This window comes from Hemitrygon akajei, chromosome 11 (genome assembly GCF_048418815.1).
Source record: "Hemitrygon akajei chromosome 11, sHemAka1.3, whole genome shotgun sequence".
NCBI classification, from domain to species: Eukaryota; Metazoa; Chordata; class Chondrichthyes; order Myliobatiformes; family Dasyatidae; genus Hemitrygon; species Hemitrygon akajei.
Window position 1 is genome coordinate 23,029,143 of NC_133134.1, and position 21,523 is coordinate 23,050,665.

Below are 21,523 nucleotides of genomic sequence, written 5' to 3' on the forward strand. Positions count from 1 at the left end.
ATATCATCTGTTTTACTGAATATAATGCCAATAAATACTGAATACTGTTCCCTCATACCACTCAGTAGGGCAAAGCAGAGGTTCCCAACCATGAGTCCACGGACCCCTCAGTTAATGGAGAGGGTCCATAGCATAAAAAAAAGATTGGGAACCCCTGCTATAGGGCAATCTGACTTAAATGAAAATAATTTTGAAAGAGGAGTACTTTGTGTTGATGCTACACACCAGTGAACTTCTATAGATAAGTAGTTCACTTGGGTGAGCTAAATGACACACATTATGAGCTAACTATTTCCAGATGAATATCCACTCATTGTCATTGTAATGACATAGTTATTCTCATCACTATTTTAGTAGAGTGGAACTGTATATGGTGAAAGCTGTGGATTTTTATTACTATACTTGGAAAACTATTATATTCTGATAATGTGCAAGTTTCATCTCTTTCAGCTCGAGAATGAATTTGATGCTCAGCCATATGTACAGATATTGAGTTGGTGAAATAGCTGTATTACCAATCAGAATATTTACAAGAAATTATATCCAAAATGGAGCCAAAACTGAGCATGTTCTTGAGAACAATTATGTGCCTGGGATGTAATAACTTTGTGGCTGGCAAACATGATTCTGTGTCATTCCACTTGAAATTATCACTTTAATCTGTACATTGCATGGGAATATCAGGATAGGGATAGGTCAAACAACATCCCAAGCCTTTTCAGTTCTTAAATTAGAATATAAATTCACATTAAAAATTTGGTTCGATATCCATATCTCAGCCCATTTATCAGACTATTTTCCTTTGGTAACAAACGCATCTACAAATCTTAGATTTGAATTTCAATTAACCCTTCAACACAATTTTTAGGGGTCCTAGCCTTCTTGCGTTATCACTTACTGTACAATTTGGTTCCAAATTGGCCTTTCTTTAAAGATACTTTGTGATGTTATTTTTCCTTGTTTATAATTATTTTTAGTATTCTATCTGAATTTCACAATAAAAGATATATAATATATACTTCCTTTAAAAGATACAATGAAAAACAAATTTAAAAAAGGAAATGCTAGCAGATGCATTGAGAGAAAAAGTTTTAAAAGTTAATACAGTTATCTCCCCACAGATGCTTCCCGGTGGATGTTGGAAATCTATTTCCATTTCAAGTTTCCAACATCCACCATCTTTTGCTTTTAAAGTGGCCTGCAAGTATTCTGCAGAGGATTGCCATGGAAACTTGGCTGCCTGGCTTACCCACAGAAGGCAAAAAATGGCAGTAGATGTAGTATACTGTGCCTGGAGGTCAGTGACAAGTGGTGTTCACAGGAATCTGTTCTGGGAACCCAGCTCTTTATGGCTTTTATAAATGACTTTGATGAAGTGGAGACACGAAGGTTGAAGGTGTAGTGGATAGCGTAGAAGGATATAGACAGGATGCAGAGTTGGGCAGAGAAGTGGCAGATGGAGTTCAATCCAGAAAAGTGTGAAGTGATACACTTTGGAAGATCAAGAAGTACAAGATTAATGGCAGGATTCTTAGCAGTGTAGAGGAACAAAAGGATCTTGAGGTACGTAGATCGCTCATAGTTGTTGTGCAAATTGATAGGCTGGTTAAGAAGGTGTATGGTGTCCTGGCCTTCATTAGTCGGGGGACTAAGTTGAAGAGCCATGAGGTAATGTGGCTACTCTTATAACTGTGGTTCGACCACATTTAGGGTAGTGTGCTCATTGTATGTCACTTCATCATAGGAAAGATGTGGAAGCGTTAGAGAGAGCGAAGAGGATGTTTACCAGGATGCTGCCTAGATTAAAGAACATGTCTTCTGAACAAAGAATGAATGGGCTAGGAGATTTTTCTCTGCAGTAATGGAGGATGAATGGTAACTCGATAGAAGTATATAAGATTATGAAAGGCACAAACAGAGTCGACAGCCATTATCTTTTTCACAGGGCAGCAATGCCCAACACCAGAGAACATCCAGTGAAGTAAAGTTCAAGGAGGATATCAGAGGTAGGTTTTTACAGAGTGGAGGGTGCCTGGAATGCATTACTGGGGTGGTGGTACAGGCTAATACAATAGGGACATTTAAGACACTCTTAGATAGGCACATAACTGTAGATATAAGGTTTATGAGCTGTGTAGGAGGGAAGGGCTAGAATAATCAGATTAGGGATTATGAATTAACTATAAAGACTAACAATAAGGGTTATTGCTAGATTAAGGCATTGGTAAGACTGCACATGGAGTATTCTGAGCAATTTTGGGCCCCTTATCTAAGGAAAGACGTGCTGGCATTGGAGAGAGTCCAGAAGTTCATGAGAATGACTCCGGGAATGAAAAGGAGCGTTTGATGGCTCTGAGCCTGTACTCATTGGAGCTTAGAAGAATGAGGGACGGATCTCATTGAAACCTATCAAGTATTGAAAGGCCTATATAAAGGGGATGTGGAGAGGATGTGTCCTATAGTGGGTGAGTCTTGGACCAGCGGGCACAACCTCATGTTAGAAGGACATTCCTTTAGAACAGAGATGAAGAATTTTTTTAGCTAGAGAGTGGTGAATTTGTGGAATTCATCACCAATGACAGCTATGGAGGCCAAGTCACTGGGTGCATTTAACGCAGAGGTTGATTGGTTCTGATTAGTAACGGCATCAAAGATTTAGGGGAGAAGGCAGGAGAATGGGGTTGAGAGGGATAATAAATCAGGCAAGATGGAATGGTGCAGCAGACTTGATGGGCCAAATAGACTAATTCTGCTCCAATATCTTATGATTGTGAAGTAGGTTTATATTAGTCAGCTATGATAGAACACTGTCTGTTTGATTGGATTGGTACAGTGTATAGTGTTGACGGCACACAAACAGTTCAGTGTCTTCTTGATTATGCACTTTGATGAGAGCTCCCTCCCTATTCTCAGAACCAACCCCAGGAACTCATTGTCCAAAACTTCCCCACAGTTGCAGTTGTTGTCTACAGGATCCAATGCAGCAAGGCCTGTACTTAATTGCATTTAAAATTTTCTGAATTTGTGTGAACAGGAACATCAAAGTTTCCTTCAGTCACTTGCAGTTCTGAGTTGGATATTTACTGACATTACTTTATTACTGTCGGGGTATTATTTTGGAATGTTTTCATTTGTTCCCCACAGAGTAATTAGATGAACTATAAATGGCCTAACCACGACCAGCCATATCGAAAAGAAAATTTAAAATGGCTTCCTCATCTGAGTGATATTGTTTACTTAGACTTACAACTGAAGTGTGTAGATTCACCATTTGCTGCCTCACCTGCTAATACACCAGCCAGGTACAGCAGTCCGATGCGCATGATCCCATGGACCATCTCAAGTGGCACTCCAATCATCAACTGCAAAAATGCATTGAACCCCAGCTGTTCCAACCTGTGACAATTACAAAGCCTGTATTAGAGTCAAACTCTAATATTAGAACATAGTAACTATTAGCATTCAATGAGCTCAAATCCCAGTTTCATTTAATTCTTATAAAAGCCTAATGTTTCTATACATGTTATATTTTCATTGTCTGTTGTGGCAGAATTAAAATATTCAGCAGATAAATTCTCAAGACTACTCTTCCACCAAAATAAATCAAATAACAATGAAGGCAATTATTCTCACAAGTAAAACCAAATAAAATGTTATAAAACAATAGCTTTTCCATTAAATATTTAAGCAACTAATTTGAAAACTTTGTCATATTTCTAGTTGATCAGTTTGATTGGTAGATTGAGGGATATGTTCTATATGCAGTACAATTAAGTTGCAAAAAGCCAATATACTTTCAAATATTCAGGGAGTCACACTAACTATTTTACAATATGTCCAATAGCTTAAAATCAAGACTTCAAGTTATTTTTCTCAGAAATTTGATAGAAATTCAAACTGATAATGGTTTAGCAAGGGTAGCCGTGCATCTGTGACATTGGTGAATATCTAACAATGTATCTCTTTAATCAATGAAAATTAGGGACTGACGAATAATTAAAGAAAGGTAGAAAAGGACAGTGAATTAAAATGGATGAATTTGATGCCAAGTCAGATGGAGAAAGTGAACTATAGGAAAGAAAGTTTGTATTAAAACTGAGAAAATTGAGAGAAGTTTAAAGAAAAACGTAAAGAAACAGATATTTGACAGTTTAATAGATCCTAAAAAATACATTAAAATAATCATTTTCTGTGCAACAGACAATTATCATGACATTGAAAGAGTACCTACCCTAGTATTTATAAAGAACTTTTGTGACCAATTTAATGGATAATTTACATCCAAACTTTATGCATGATCACAAACTAGTTAGGCATAAGATGTTACTTAAGTGAAGGTAACGTGGAGCTGTGCAAATTCAAGAGCAACATATTGACTCATGATTTGCTGGATTATCTTTTCCTTGCTACAGACTGCTGTTTGATTTACAGATTAATAATGAAACTTGTTTGAATTTTATTATTTGTTCAACAAACTTTGCCCCAATGTATTTAATCAAATCTATGAAGGAAGAGTTACTCTTGATATAAAAGGATGTGGTCAAACAATGAGAAACTTTCAAAGAGAAGATAATGAGAACATGAACAAAGTATTCCCATTGGAAGAGAAGCTGAATTTTGTTGGATCAATGTCCAATGGGTGTCGTTCAGGATTGAATTGTGCATGCCTTTACTGAAATTATAGTACAATTGTACCCAGCACTAATCATTGAGAAGAGTCCAGGTCAAAAATCAGAATTGTCATTTTTTAAAAACTTTTTTTAGGCTGAGGAGCCCAAACACTTGTTTGTACCCCATCCATAACGGTTGCCTTAGAAACGTCTTTCTTCTTTTTGAAATATGGTTTTCTCTTTCCACTGTTAACAAAGGCCATGACTGCATTTCACTCTTTTCCCACAGCTTTGGTCTCATCCCCTCTCCTCTGGGACAAAACAAGAACAAAGTCTGCCTCATTCTCACTTTCCACCTATATAGACCTTTCCTATAAATCTTTTTCTGCAATTTCTTCCATATTTAAAGAGATCCTGACATCAGACACATCAGAGCACTGCCTCTGTATTCACAATGTGATCTCCTCTACTTTGGAGAAACCAAACACAGATCAGGTGTTCAGTTGTGGAGCATCTGCACTCAGTCTGTAGCGAATTTCCTGAGCTTGCCTTTACCAGCCACTTTAATTCTCCATCATGCACTCACTCTGACCTGTCTGTCTGTATTGTTACAATGAGACCCAATGCAAGCTTGCAAAATAGCACCTCATTTTCCCTCTGGGCCCGTCGCAACCTTCTGGGTTCAATATTAGATACAAAACTTTAGGTAATATGACTTCTCTCTATTTCAGTCATAGAATAATAAAGCACACAGGAGCAGGCCTAAAATGTCAACAGTGAGCATGATGCCAATCTAAACGCTAAATGCTACACTACCCTGGACAACAGACAACACTACTACAGCTCAGAGCATCAGAGTTCAATCCCAGCTTCCTCTGTAAGGAATTTGTCCATTCTCCCCGTGGAAGGCATGGGTTTCCTTTAAGTGCTCTAGTTTCCTCTCACCATCCAAAGACCTACCAGTTAGTAGGTTAATTGCTCATTGTAAATTATCCCATGATTAGGCTAGAATTAAATTGGAGTTGCTGGCGGGCCAGCTCGAAGAACCAGAAGGGCCTATTCTGAACTCGCTCTAAATAAATTAATTTCATCTGCTTAATCATGGTCCTTATCCCTCTAATCACTGCCTGCTCATGTATCTGTTAAATTTTGCTATCATATCTAATTCTACCACCTCCTCTGGCAGTGCAATCCAATTCCTTATCACTCTGGGTAAAGAACTTGCCTTGCAAATCTCCTTTATTATTTCCCCCTCATCTTAAACCTATTCCACCGAGTATTTCTCATTCCTTTCTCCATCCTGTGAAAAAGACACTGTGGGACAAAAATCATCCATCTGTGATATTGGCTCAGCTTGTTTGTGCATGTTTTTTTTTCCTTGCTCCCCCCTCAGCCTTCCTGTTCTTCATTTCACAATTACTACATCTTTTGTCTATGTTTTCACTCTCTAACTACCCCCACAAATTCATTAAGCAGACTACCTTGAACAATCACCCAATTTTATCCTTTCAGACATATCTTCCTCCAATTTCCCTGTAGCTTAATATGTTTCCTTGTATTTGCCAATTTGAAGAAGGATCTTCAACTCTTCACATAGATATGGCCTGACCTGCTGAATATTTCCAGCCTCTCCTGCGGTTATTTTAGATTTCCAGAATTTGGAGGATTTTTTTTGACTTTTCACTTACTTGTACCTTTCTATCTCTCTAATTACTATGTAGTGTTTGGATGGAGGCTATAAGCTCATAATTATTCTCAATTTTCTCCTGCAGTGCTAAAAACAAGATTCCACTGTCATTACCTGCTGGTTCAGATGGTGCTGAACTGTGATGTCCTTGAGACCTTGACTCAAACTTAATTGTCTTTTAGGTTCATAGGGATGATTTGGGGGCAGTCGGGGTACTTAGAGGACAGGTTATGATTTAGGGAGGGGGTGAGGGAGAGTTTGAGGTCAGAAGCTGTAAATGAAGGGTTGGGGCAGAAGCCTATGGTCTGGATCAAGGTCGCAGTGCTTAGTGGTCGAAGTCCAGCAATCCCCATGACTGTGGGGACTGTGCTCAGCAGATTCTGTGGACAAGGCTCTAAGCAGTGGCCAATCAGCCAATCAGAGATTGTAAGCCAAATAAGACATAGCCTGCTCAGGTTCACCGACTGAGTAAAAAAGGCAGCGATTCATGGCAGTTTGATGCCCTGAGCAGCACCTAATCAGAACAAACTAAAGTAAGGCAGGGGCAAGCAAAGTGACCATTATGCATGATGTTCCGACAGAATGGGTCCGAGCAGAAGGAAATCAGCTGGGCCCTTAAGAGGGCTGACAGAAAAAACAGGAAACGTAACAACAAGGAGGAGCCCTTCGCTACTGCCTGTCTTCCCAAGGTTTCTGGAAGGATCGCCAGGATCTGAAGAAATATCAGATTAATACCATCCACAAACCCATAAGGAATCTCAAGTCACAGCTTATGCGTTCCAAAGTTGACCTGGGACTCAGGTCAGCTGGGTTTTACAGAGCAGCATGTATTGGGAAGACAGGATACATGGTGAAAACCCAAATCAAGGAGCACAGGAGGTGCATCCATTTGGGGTGCCCAGAGAAATCAGTGGTAGCAGAACACTGCATTCCCAAAAGCCATAGGATTGACTTCAACAGCACAAAACTACTGTGCCACACCAATGGCTTTTGGGACCATCTGGTAAAGGAAACCATTGAAATAAAACTAGAGGAAAAGAATTTTAATAAGGACAAAGGTGTCACTCTAAGTTAGAACTGGAATTCGATTGTAAACAAGGTGTGAGAGCAGAAACCTGATTGGATGAGGACTAACCAATCAGGAGGAACAGACTACCACTGGACTAAATGTGTCCAGGCATCACCCCGAAGAAGTTGGCAGAGTTTGTATTCGAAACATCGGGTACGATCAATACCCGAACCCAGTGGGAAGCTCAAGAAGAATTTATTTGTCATGTTTGCTGGGAAAGCTCTAGATCCTTTTTCAGAGTGGCTATTGTTGGAGTAGTTAGAGTTAGAGTGGCGGTTTGAGGCTTTAGCTCTTTGAGGATTCAGTCAGAGAAGGCAGAAAAACTGTAGGTAGAGTTTTTTTTCTCCCTCACAGTTTATTGTTTTTTCTTCTTTATATTTGCTCAGTTTGAACAGCAGAGATGCCAGGCAGGACAAGGGAAGTGAGAAGGCAGAGACTTCTGGTGTCCCCAACAACTACACCTGAGAGAAGTGCATCCAGCTGCAGCTTCTAGCACATGGAGTTAAGGAGCTGGAGCTGGAACTGGATGAACTCCGGATCATTCGCGAGGCTGAGGGGTGATAGATAGGACATATAGAAAGGTAGTTACACCAAGCTGCAGGACACAGGAAAATGGGTGACAGTCAAGAAGGGGAAAGGGGTAAAACAGCTAGTGCAGAGTATCCTGTGGCCAAACCCCTCAACAATAGGTATACCACTTTGGACACTGTTGGGGGTGGCAGTGGGGGTGACCTAGCATAGCAAAGTCATGGCAGTCAGGTCTTTGGCACTGAGTCTGGCTCTGTGACTCGGCGGGGGGGGGGGGGGGTGTGGTTGAGGCAAGCTGTAGTGATAAGGGATTCATTAGTTAGGGGAACAGAAAGTTGGTCTGTGGGTGGGAATGAGATTCCCGAACATTATGTCGCCTCCTGGGTGCCAGGGTCTGGAACATTGGATCGAGTCCTCAGCGTTCTTAAGTGGGAAGGTGAACAGCCAGACGTCATTGCCCATGTAGGTACCAATGACATAGGTAAGAAAAGTGAAGAGGTTCTGTAAAAATGTGCTTAGGCTGCTAGGTGCTAAGTTAAAGGGCAGGACCTCCTCAGGATTGCTTACCGTGCCATGTGCTAATGAGGCTAGTAGAAGGAAGACTATATAGTTTAACACATGGCTAAAGAGTTGGTGTAGGAGGGAAAGCATCAGATTTTTGGATCATTGGGCTCTCCTCCAGGGAAGGTGGGACCTGCACAGAAAAGACGGTTTACATCTGAATTGGAAGAGGACTAATATCCTAGCAGAAAGATCTGCTAGTGCTGTTGGGGAGGGGGGCACATATTGGAACCAAAGTGCCAGAACAGATAGCAAAAAGGTTTTGGAGACAGATATCATTAAGACTTCACACAAAGTCAGCAATCAAAAGGTTGAGCATGGTGCAATTAATGTCCTGAGCTGCACATATTTCAAAGCAAGAAGTATCGTAGAAGAGACAGATGAGCTCAGGACATGGATAACACCTGGAATTATGATATTGTAGCCATTAGAGAAACTTGATTGTGGGAGGGGCAGGACTGGCAGCTTAATATTCCCGGGTTCCAATGTTTTTGACACAACAGAGCAGGAGGGAATTAAAGGACGAGGGGTGGCATTACTAGTCAGAGAAAGTATCATGGCAGTGCTCCATCAGGACAGATTGGAGAACTCGTCTAGTGAGGCTATATGGGTGGAACTGAGTAATAAGAAAGGTATGGCCATGCTAATGGGGCTATATTAAAGATCACCCAACAGTCCAAGGGATTTAGAGGAACAAATCTATAGAGAGATCACAGACCGTTGCAAGAAACTTAAAGTAGTTATAGCAGATGTTAAAAACTTTCCACATATTAACAGGGACTCCCATACTGTAAAAGGACTAGATGGGATAGAGTTGTCAAATCTGTTCAGGAAAGTTTCCTTAATCAGAATGTAGAAGTCCCAATGAGAGTGTGTGATATTTGACCTGCTATAAGGGAATTAGACAGGGCAGGTGATAGAAGTATGTGTAGGGGAACACTTTGCCATTGGTTTCAATCCAAAATTGCCAAAAAGATAGGTCTGGTCCATGGGTTGAAATTCTAAATTGAGAAAGGTCAATTTTGATAGTATCAGAAAGGATGTGGCAAGTGTGGATTGGAACAGGCTGTTCTCTGGCAAAGGTGTACTTGGTAAATATGAGGTCTTCAAAAGTGAAATTTTGATAGTACCAAGCTTGTATTTGCCTGTCAGAATAAAAGATAAACGTAATAGGTGTAGGGAAACCTTGGTTTTCAAGAAAAATTGAAGCCCTGGTTAATAAAAAACAAGGAGGTGCATTGCAGGTAGGAACAAATGAGGTGCTTAATGAGTATAAGAAATCCCAGCGAACAATTAATAAAGAAATCAGGAGGGCTAAAAGAAGACATGAGGTTGCCTTAGCAGACAAGGTGAAGGAGGATCCTAAGGGATCCTACAGATATGTTAAGAACAAAAGGATTGCAAAGGACAAAATTGGTCCTCTGGAAGATCAGAATGGTAATCCATGTGTGGAGCCAGGAGAGATGGGAGAGATCTTAAATGAAATGTTTGCATCTGTATTTACTCAGGAGATGAACAAAGAGTCTATAAAAGTGAGGCAAAATGGCATCAGCTTCATGGACCCTACAGAAATTACAGAGGAGGAGGTGTTTGCTGTCTTGAGGCAAGTTAGGGTGGATAAGTCCCCAGAGCCTGAAAAGGTGTCCTGCGGACCCTTTGGGAAACACGTGCAAAAATTGCGGGGGCCCTAGCAGATATTTAAATCATCTTTAGTGACAGGAGAGGTACCAGAGAATTAGACGATAGTTAATGTTGTTCCGCTGCTTAAGAAAGGCTCTGAAAGTACACCAGAAAATTATGGGCTGATGAGCCTGACATCAGTAGTGGGAAAGTTATTGGAGGGCATTCTAAGGGACCGAAAATGAGAATTCTGATAGACATGGACTGATTAAGGATGGTCCATAAGGCAATAGACTATATGACATGGGAGCACAATCAGCCCATGGAGTCTGCTCCACCATTTCATCATGGCTGATCCAGGATCCCACTTAACTCCATGCACCTGCCTTCTCACCATATCCTTTGATGCCCTGACCAATCAGAAAACTATCAACTTCCACTTTAAATATACCCACGGACATGGCCTTCACCACAGTCTATGGCAGAACATTCCACAGATTCACTACTCTCTGGCTAAAAAAAAATTCCTCCTTACCTCTGTTCTAAAAGGTCACCCCTCAATTTTGAGGCTGTGCTCTCTATTTCTGGATACCCCCACCAGAGGAAATATCCTCCCCACCTTATCTAGTCCTTTCAACATTTGGTAGGTTTCAATGAGATCCCCCTGCATTCTTCTAAATTCCAGTGAATACAGGTCCAAAGCTGCCAGACACTCCTCATATGTTAACCCTTTCATTCCCGAAATCATCCTTGTGAACTTCCTCTGGACTCTCCTCAATGACACCCTTTCTGAGATATGGGGCCCAAAACTGTTGACAACACTCCAAGTGCAGCCTGACTAGTGTCGTACAAAGGCTCAGCATTACCTCCTTGCTTTTATATTTTATTCCCCTTGAAATAAATGCCAACATTGCATTTGCCTTCTTTACCACAGACTCAGCCTGTAAATTTACCTTCTGGGAGACTTGCACAAGGACTCTTAAGTTTCTCTGCACTTCTGATGTTTGAACCTTCTCCCCATTTAGAAAAGTCTGCACTATTATTTGTTTGATCAAAATGCATTATCATACATTTCCCAACACTGGATTCCATCTGCCAAAAGTAGTGGTCCCTGAGGAACACCACTAATCACTGGCAGCCAAAGAGAAAAGGCCCCTTTTATTCCCACTCACTGCCTCCTGTCTGTCAGCCATTCCGCTATCCATGCCAGTAAGTTTTCTGTAACACCATAGGATTTTATCTTGTTAAGCAGCCTCATGTGTGGCACCTTATCAATGCCTTCTAAAAATCTAAGTAAATGACATCCACTGCCTCTTCTTTGTCCACCCTGGTGGCTACTTTCTCAAAGAACCCTAACAGATTTGTCAGGCAACATTTCTTTTCACAGGAACCATGCTGACTTTGAGTTATTTTATCATTAGTCTCCAAGGACCCTGAAACCTCATCCTTACTAATGGACTCCAACTCTTTCCCAGCTACTGAGGTTAGGGCAACACTTTCCCAACCACTGAGGCTAGTCAGCATGGCTTTGTGCATGGTAGGTCATGTCCAACCAAAGTTATAGAGCTTTTTGAGGAAGCTACAAGGAAAGTCGATGAAGGCAAGTGAGTGGATGTTGTCTACATGAACTTATCAAGGCATTTGACAGGGTCCCACATGAGAGGTTGGTCAAGAAGGTTCAGTCGCTCAGCATTCAAGATGAAGTAGTAAATTGGATTAGACATTGGTTTTGTGGGAAAAGCCTGAGATGGTGGCCTCGGTGCTGCAGGCTTGTGACTAGTGGAGTGCTGCAGGGATCGGTGCTCGGTCTATTGTTGTTTGTCATCTATATCAACAATCTGGATGACAATGTGGTTAACTGGATCAGCAAATTTACGGATGATACCAGGATTGGGGGTGGATTGAACAGCAAGGATGGCTATCATGGCTTGCAATGGGATCTGCATCAGCTGGGAAAATGGGCTGAAAAATAGTAGATGGAATTTAATGCAGACAAGTGTGAGATGTTATACTTTAGTAAGACCAACAAGGGTAGGTCTTACACAGAGATGGTAGGGCACAGAGGAGTGTGATGGAACAAAGGGATCTGGGAATACAGGTCCATAATTCATTGAAAATGGCACCCCAGGCACATTGGCCTCCATAAATCCAAGTATTGAGTACAGGAGATGGGATATTATGTTGAAGTTGTATAAGTCATTGATGAGGCATAATTTGGAGTATTATGTGCAGCTTTGGTCACCTACCAACAGGAAAGATGTAAGTAAGGTTGAAAGAGTACAGAAAATTTTTCAACGATGTTGCCGGGACTGGAGGACTTGAGTAAATAAGGAAAGATCGTGCAGGTTAGGACTTCTTTCCATGAAATGTAGAAGATTGAGGGCAAGTTTGATCGAGGGACACAAAATTCTGAGGGGTATAGGTAGGGTAAATGTAGACAGGCTTTTTCCATTGAGATTGAGTGGGACAACACTAGAGGTCATGAGTTAAGGGTGAAAGATGAACAGTTTAATGGAAACATGAGGGGAAACTTCTTCACTCAGAGGATCGTAAGTGTATGGAATGAGCTGCCAGTGCAAGTGGAGCATGCAAGCTAAACTTCAATGTTTAATGCTAGTACTGGAATATATAGTGACACTTGTGGGCTGCCCCCAGCACAGCCTTGACTTGCATTGGTTGTTAACACAAACAACACATTTCACTGTATGTTTCAATATACATGTGTTAAATAAATTAATCTGAATCTCATTACTGTGGATTTCAATTCTTAAAGCCAAAAATGGGCTTCTCTCTTCATTGATAGGTGAACACTATTTCAGGCTTAAGTGGGAGGGCACCTCAAAGGAGAAGTCAAGAATTAATACCACTAATTAGGGTTGGTATGAACTATCCGTTTAAGATTTCAGGAAAGTATTCACTGAGGAAATCACAATGTTCCTATGTTAATGGAGGATGTCTACACCAGGAGGCAGTAGGAATTACTTTAATACAGATGGAACAGAAAGTTTTCTGCTTACCATAATTTTTTTGAATGTCTGTAAAAGTGCTATTCATTAAGTGCTTAATCTTTGACAATTTATGCTCTGTAATTTATAAGCAGAAAACACAAGGAGAAAGTAACTCTGAGATATGTCAGGTATATATTTGATAACTTTGAAGATTAAGTACAAATTTAGAATACAATTATCCTTTTAGGATATGTGCTGAGTCTAGTCATTGGTTGAGCATACATAGTTAATGCAAAGCATCCCTTCACATGAGTCAATGACATTGATTTACTATGAAGTGCTGAAACAGCTTTTTGCCTTTGGATGCAATCAAATTGCCTGCTATTTTGATTTAACACAGGGAACAAAACAATGAGCTTAAATTTATTAAACCTTCCACAGCAATTTCAGGACTGTCATGCTATTTTATCCCATAAAGTGAAGCTGCTCAGCCACTAATATTGTATGAAATATCTGCATTTCCTCCAGGAAAGCAGGTGATCAGTAAACATGACCTCAAACTGTTAACCTCAAAAAAGATCAAGGTAAATATTTTATTTTGATGGAGATGAGAAGTGTCTCAAAATTGAACAACTACAACTTTAAATTCTCAAAGTTTTCCCAAAAGTTTATTAATTCTATCTAGTTGATAGTTCTTATGTTTATCAGGTATATGGAATAGCACAAATTCTTTTCTAGCCCTTTACCTGTTCTACCTAATCCCTCCCAGCTTCATACAGTCGTCCCTCAGTATCCGCAGGGGGGGGGGGAGGGGTCCTGGATCCAGTCCCCTGCGGATACCAAAGTCCATGGATGCTCAAGTCCCTTATATAAAATGGTGTAGTATTTGCATATAACCTACGCATATCCTCCTGTATACCTTAAATCATCTCTAGATTACTTATAATACCTAATACAATGTAAATAGTTGTTATACAGTATTGTTTAGGGAATAATGATAAGAAAAAAAGTCTGTACATGTTCAATACAGACACAACCATTGTAGCTCTTCTGGGAACACTAATGCTGCCTCGGAATCAGCCGATGCCGATTCTCCCGTGATCTTTAAGTTCTTGAGGCTGTAGTGCTTTACGTAGCTAGCCAGCCATCCCTTACTAGCCTTAAACTCCTGAGCAATGCTCAAACAACGAGTGCTGGAGAGACACTGAAGATCTGTGAAATGGCGGGAGGCTACAACAAGGTATGCCTACACATCACTTCATTCGCGTGGATTCAGCATAATGCTTGAAGCACAGCAAAGTCAAGTTTTGCTTTTTAGAACTTTCTGGAATTTTTTTTCGATTATTTCCGATGCGCGGTTGGTTGAATCCACGGATACAGACTGTACTTCATACCCCCTTTCCCACCCACCCACCTACTCCACAACTGGTCTCATCTCCCACCTGCTTCTTCCCCTCCCCCATACCACCTTATTCTGGCTTTTGCCCCTTCCTTTCCGCTTTTGATAAAGGATTTAAGCCCAAAACATCAATTGTTTATTCCCCTTCATAATGCTGCCTGGATTTCTCTGGCATTTTGTGTGTATTGCACAAATGCAAAATCTTCTACTGATAAACAGTCGGGTGGAATTCAGGTATCCAATCATTAACATTGGAGTGAACTGCAAATGGCCACTTCCAGGACCCAGCAAAATTCAAGCTTGCACTTTTAGTCCACAAAGGAACTGGGGAAAAAAAACTTTAAAATCTAATTCACCAGTCCTTACTTGTTTCAGGCTGCTGCTAGCAATAGGTTTGCCTTTGCAGGGAATTACTATTACTTTGCTATTCCAGCCTCATTAAAGTGTCAAATCAGGGCCAGAGAGCATTGTCTTCATATGTGGAGAAGCAGACGATTTTGGACACTTGTGCTTGTTGATTCCAATTTAAAACTGGATTAAAGACACATCAGCATCGGGTAGGGGCAGGTAAGTTCATGTTTGGTTTGTAAGATTAAAAAATTAAGAATTTAAATCCCAAGTACTTTTGTATAAGATATTCTTGTTTACATTGAGGGGTAAATAACTAGTCCTGCCATTTTGCAGAGGCCAATGTGGCAGAAGTACTCTTTAAGGAATTTGGGCACAACAGCCAACAGAAATTAAAAATCTGGTGGGACATGGGAAATTCTGTTTTATATTTTATCAGCAATAAAGAACATAATTTCTTCATAAAATTCCTGGTTAACAGTATGCATTTGTAAAATGGACTAAACAAAGTATGTGACTTTCTGTGCACAAGGTAATTGTTTCAAAACAAGAAATCAAGGTATGTTTGAAAGTATTTCTTTCCTGAGAACAAATATAGGTTTCCACTGGTGTTATCAACACTGATACATTGTGAAGTTGTTTCAGCCCAGCTACTAGCAGTAGAAGGATTTTCAATTACAAACTGTCAAAGATGTAATCAATCATTGCTTGAACGTTAAAGTAACACACAGGATGCTACTGAGTATGAGGAATTCCATACTGTGTCTTAGAGAAAGGTCTTGGTCTGAAACTTTGACTGTTTATTCATTTCCATGGATGCTGCCTGACCTGCTGAGTTCCATCAGTATTTTATGAGTGTTTCCATACATATCGAACCTATTGGAGATTTCACCCTCAAGTACTTTATCTCACATGCACAAAAGTTTCCTTCTCATTTGTGTCACCCTTTCCTCACTAGTAGAAGGATTCTACATTTAATTCATATTAAAGCTCTGAGTGTGTTTTCAAACAATTACCTAGTGCATGAAAAGCCACAGATAATAATACATTGACTATTAAATTAACTCTGCAGATTGAACTGCATGCTGGCATGGCATCCTGCATAAAGAAAGTATTTATTTATTATAGCAAATATTATATATCTGAAGGGATATTTGTGTTCACTGTTCATCAATAAATTCCAGCAGGCTTTTTATAACAAGATTATAAAAGATCTGAGTGTGAATATGCCTTTATACAGAAGAATAACTTAGAAACGCTATTTCATAGCACAAAGTTTACATGTGCTATAAAGTATCTTCTGAAAGCTAATCTTGATGTGTAATTAGGGACCTACAGTGCTTCGTCGAGTCCATAATTACCTTTCAGTATCCTTCTTATTCTGTACTCTTTAATGTCAGTGGTATCCAAGGACCAGGAATTCATGCCATATTGGGAACTAAGTGCTTTCTGGTGATTAAAATGGGGTAGAGGTGCTTCTACGGTGCACCATTTTGTTTAGAGAAGCACATTCCTTATATTTGAAGATGCATGAGAAAATTAATAAAATGACATCACGGGACAGAGGGGGTTCATTGGCTGATGAGTTGTATTTTTCACTCTAAGTTAGGGCAATAGATAAAATTAAACAAAATGGGATAACAGAGCAGTAAATGCTTTAATGAATAAAAATCTAGACAACTAACTATTTGATTAATACTTCTAAAATAAATGAGTAAACAAAAAACTCCATTTTATAAAATAAATAAAACCAGATTAATGGAATCTGGTAGCAGAACATCAGGAATCTGATGGTAAATTTTAGCTGGTGTGAGGTAAGGCAGGGGGTCACAGTCAAGTTAAATGTACATCTGTGACCTGTGATAATTACAGGATGCTTCTTGTGCCTGGAACAACCATAAGTGCAGGAAGTGTCATCAGCCAGGGGAGTCTGAATCCATGTTTCTGAAAGTAGATCAAAAGCTGATTTTGCCACAGTGATGCTCATCTGGACCAATAATGATATAGGCAATTTTGGACAGATATAAAGAGATTAAGAAGCAGGACTTTGAGAGTATTACTGAGGCTATGTGCTTGTGATCACAGTAATAGAAGAGAACCTGCTGGAGAAGGAGCTTAAGAGTCTTGGTTTCAGTAATCAGCACAAGCTGGATAAGTTACATTTCAACATACCTTGATTCAACACCTTCATGGGGTTGAAGTATTTACTAATGCTTTGGAAAGAACTTGGTCTAATCCAGGGGTGTCAAACTCATTTTAGGTCACGGGCCGGATTGAGCGAAATGCAGCTTCATGCGGGCCGGATCAGTCGGACGCGTGCAAACGCAACTTCCGTTGCCTCCGTTTTTTCAGCCTGCTCTCATGTGTCTCAGTCTCTGCTATAACTACAAAGTGTTTCACTTTACAAATTCCGTTTCTTATGAAGAAGACTGCCGAGCAAGACTGCCGAATAAACACTAAAAACCCTGAAAACCTGGTACCTGAATAAACTCAGCATTAGCCATATCATACGCTATAGGCGCTTCGATTACTGGGGCCAGCTTTAATAGTAATTAGATATTATCTCGCGGGCCAAAGATAATTCCACCACGGGCCGGATTTGGCCCGCGGGCCTTGAGTTTGACATATATGGTCTAATCGGTAAAGGAAATGGACAAAGGGATGCAGCTTTAGAAAGTAATGACAATGTTTAAAAAATAGACTGAGAGGAAACAGAACTCCTGAATCCCAAACAATAAATGACATATGGCTGAGATGAAAGTGAAATTTACATTATACGTGTGTAGACCTGATAAGGATGAAAAATAAAATTGGTGGGTGGGAAAGATAAGAAACAAAGGAAAATTTCTAAGGAGGGTAGAAAAGGAGACTAGAGATTGGAGTGATAATGTGCTATGTGATCTTGGACAGAGTTCAGAAACAATACAGATATCATTACATTAATTAACATATTTTGCAATGGGAAGAATATTGAGGAACAACTTTTCAGGGATATTACAGAAAAATACAAGAACTGAAGAGTAATACATTTCTATAAAATCTGGATATCAATAAAATAAGTAGCAAAGAGGGCAAGGTTTTTCCAAGAAAAACAAACTGCTGAAAAGCTCAGCAGGACTGGTAGCATTTGTATACAGAGTAAAACAAACGTTAATATTTCAGCTCAATGATCTTTCATCAGTACTTGGAAAAGTTATAACTACAACACATTTTAAGTTTCAGAGGAAAGAATGGCAACGAAGTGTGTGATAGTGTGGAGACCAGGAGAAACTGAATGATGCAAAGGGGAATGGTGCTGACTGAGAGAGAATGTGAAAGCTTGTTAATTGGAACTAATCTGTCTGGAAGATATGTAAACATTAAAAAGATGAATAAAGAGCAAGGGTAGAAATAAACATGCTAGAACTATGTGGGACAAAGATTGCAGCTGGTAGAAACCTGAAATAATAGGGAATAACAGGTCAGCAGCACTTACAGAGAGATAAACCTTGAGTTAATGTTACAGGTTGATGAATTTTCTTCATTAATGGATAGCAATGAGATTATTGAATTCATAGTCAAATCCTGATGGTTGTAATATGCCTAGTTGGAGGATGAATTACTGTTCCTCAAGTTTACATTGGGTTTAATTGGAACAGTGGAATACGCCAAAGACAGAGTATTCATGGTGGGAGAGAGATGGAGAATTAAAATGACAGACTAAGTTGTAGACAAAGAGAAGCTGCTCTGCAAAGCAGTCAACCAACTTGTATTTAGTTTCCCTAGTGTAGAGTGAACACCTCATGAACATTGATATAATGCAAGAAATTGGAAGATGTACAACAGTATCCTGAAAGAGTATTTGCATGAGAGGGTGCCATGAGAAGGGGAATGGATGTTACTGGTAATGGAAGAGTACACTAGGGGTTGCAAAGTGAATGCTGAAAGAAGGGGAGGGAAATTGTGTCTGGTGGTAGCAATAACATTGAAAGTGGCAGGAGACTGAATGTAAAGAGAAAAGTTGTTAAAATCTTACTCTGGATTCTATTTTCCACACTTTTGTGCTCGAAGTAGGGAGAGGTGGTAAGAGTAGAAGTATAAGAAATGAAGGAGTTTGTTCAGAACTTTCTTGATTAGGTGGTTTCTGACCCAAAGAGGGCATTACTGAATTTGAAGTAGGAAATGACATAGCACTGAGGAGTTACTTAGGGAATGATGATCAGGGCATTGTAAATTTTAGACTACCTTTGTAAACAAATAAGAAATAATCCATAATACATGATTTAAATGGGAGTAGGTGCTTGTTTGAAAATATTTTTCTGATGATTGGAAAATCAGCTGTATTAAACTGCAAACAAACATGAGTCTTTCAAGTGATGAGGCCCATGTATCGTCTAGGTACATTAATAGCAATAAAAAGGAGGGGTCTGTGCATAACGAACTGGAAAATACGTGAGAAAGCCTGTAAAGTTTAACAAATTTTAACTCATGTAATATCTCAAAAAACTCAATTTTTACTGTAACATCAGTAGCACCATTCTCCAATAAAAATCTCTATTGTGCCTTGTACTGCTGTTCAGGTTTGTTCCATAATTTCCAGTGCCCATGCCTCCTCCTGCTGTTATTATTCTTACAGCTAGTTATGACTTTTGGATTCTCTTTTATCTTTGCTATCGAGTCTGTTCTCACAATCTCTCCCCACAGCTCTGATGTCCACATTTACTACTGCTCTGCTATTTCTGTATTCTGTTTGGTTCTCACTTGCATTCTCAACCTGACATCTGCCGTACTTCACTGTTTCCTGCTTCATCATATTTGCTTTCTCATTCATCATCCAAGAAGCTGTTTTTTGTTAACTTACCTTTCCCTCTTGTAAGAATATATCTGGATATTGCATGAATAATCGTCCTTTTAAAAGATAGCTTATGTATTATGTATATTGTTCCCCAATCAATGATTCAATTTATCTTGCTAAATGTGTGTTAATCTTAAATAAACCCTTTCTCATTTAAGTATTGTGATGATAGACTTTTCCTTATCTCTTTCCATAGTCAATCAAACGCTTTAGTGTAGTGGTCGCCAACCCATCGATCTTTGAGACTTTCCCAGTAGATCCCGAAAAAAAAAATGAAGAAAAAAATACACAAATACTGTTGAGAGATTGTTTCCGGGTTGTGGGGTTTTAGTTCCATTCTTTCTGCCCAGTGCGCATGCCTGTAGCTCCCCCCGCACTACACAGTGTAATTCAGTGGTCCCCAACCACCGAGCTGCAAGGAAATGATATGAGTCAGCTTCACCTTTCCTCATTCCCTGTCACACCCACTGTTGAACTTGAACCCACGGGAGGTCATCAGTCGCCTAAACGCAGTGACGCCCTCGCACCAGGGATCACTGGTTGGCCTCGGGGGGCCGGTGAGAAGTGCCGTCGCTACTGGCCTGGAGCGCTGCCTCTAAACCTGTTTAACACACTGAATGTTCGTGGGGAATCTGGTACTAAAAGATGACCTAATTCGGGCTCAGCGTTTCATAAGTATCAGAGCAGCTACCTTGCTGCGATCTACTGAAACAAACTTTTGTCGGCCGATAGATCCTACGGGGGGGGGGCGGGCATGTGCCCTGTTGCACTCCTTGCTCGATCGCTCACTCTGTCCGGACTGCGACTGCCGCAGCCTCAGCACGGGGACCTCCAGCCCTGACCTTGTCCTCTCACCAGACCCACGACCAATCGCACCTGGCCAAGGCGTCTGGCGGTGGGTGGGTGGGAGGCTGGAGCTCGGACCCGGAGGCTGTCTAATGAGGCAATGAAACCCTCAAAACTGCTTCAGTACCCTGAGTCCAAGCACCCCACACTTAAAGACAAACCCATTGAGTTTTTTCAGCGGAAAAAAACGTGAACAGCGCGGGACAGAAGCTAAGTGCTGAGAGCCGCGAAAACTAAATTGCGGAATAGACTCAACATAAGGAACCTGCTTAGAGTATTGCTGTATTCCCGTTGTGTTTAATACCCCCCCCCCCCCATCGGCCAGTCCACAAGAATATTGTCAATATTAAACCGGTCTGTGGTGCAAAAAAAGGGTGGGTACCTCTGGTGTTTATACATTACTTCTACTTCTGGGCTGCAGGGTTTTACTTCCGGTCTTTTCTACCCTGGTGTGCATGCGTGTAACTGATCTGGAGTCGATCTTGCCTTTTACTAAGGCCGAGGTAGGGGATCTTGGGCTTAAAAAGGTTGGTAACCACTACTTTAATGCAATGGTCATTGTTACCGAAATGTCCCTAATATCCCAAATCCACACATCATTCCCATTTTATTATCTTGATCTGAAAAGGTTATAAGGATAAACACAGAAAATACAAGCTACACACACAAAATGCTGGAGGGATTCAGTAGGTCAAGCAGCATCCGTGGAAATGAATAAACAGTCGACAATTCGGTCAAGATCATTCTTCAGGACTGACACAGGCTAGTTAGTTTAACCTTGACAGTGTGAAAGCAGCCAGAAACAACAATCCTATGCAAAATTAATAGTCATTTGAACAAGTGTGGATCAATAAAGGGAAGTAAGCACAAATTTATTGCAGACAACTTGTATTTAACTAACTTAAATGTTTTTTCATGAAGTAACAAAAATGGTTGGTGATGAGCTTCCACAGGCGCTTGTCATATTACCTTTATTCTGTTTCTGAAGTTTGGGAATGAAGGAGGTGTGACAGTGTAGATATAACATTAACTTAGGGTCATAAAATAAAAAGTAAAGATGACTGAAGATAGTT

At 40.2% G+C, this 21,523-nt stretch overlaps 1 protein-coding gene across 4 annotated transcripts in view; it reads right to left on the reverse strand.

Annotated features, from left to right (window-relative positions):
• rhbdl1 (rhomboid, veinlet-like 1 (Drosophila)) overlaps nt 1–21,523 on the reverse strand; it is a 295,879-nt gene that overhangs the window by 51,561 nt on the left and 222,795 nt on the right. For all 4 annotated transcript variants that reach the window (XM_073060403.1, XM_073060406.1, XM_073060402.1 and 1 more), the window contains one exon: nt 3,284–3,396. In XM_073060403.1, coding sequence (XP_072916504.1) covers nt 3,284–3,396 — 113 coding nt within the window. The remainder of the gene's footprint in view (nt 1–3,283; nt 3,397–21,523) is intronic.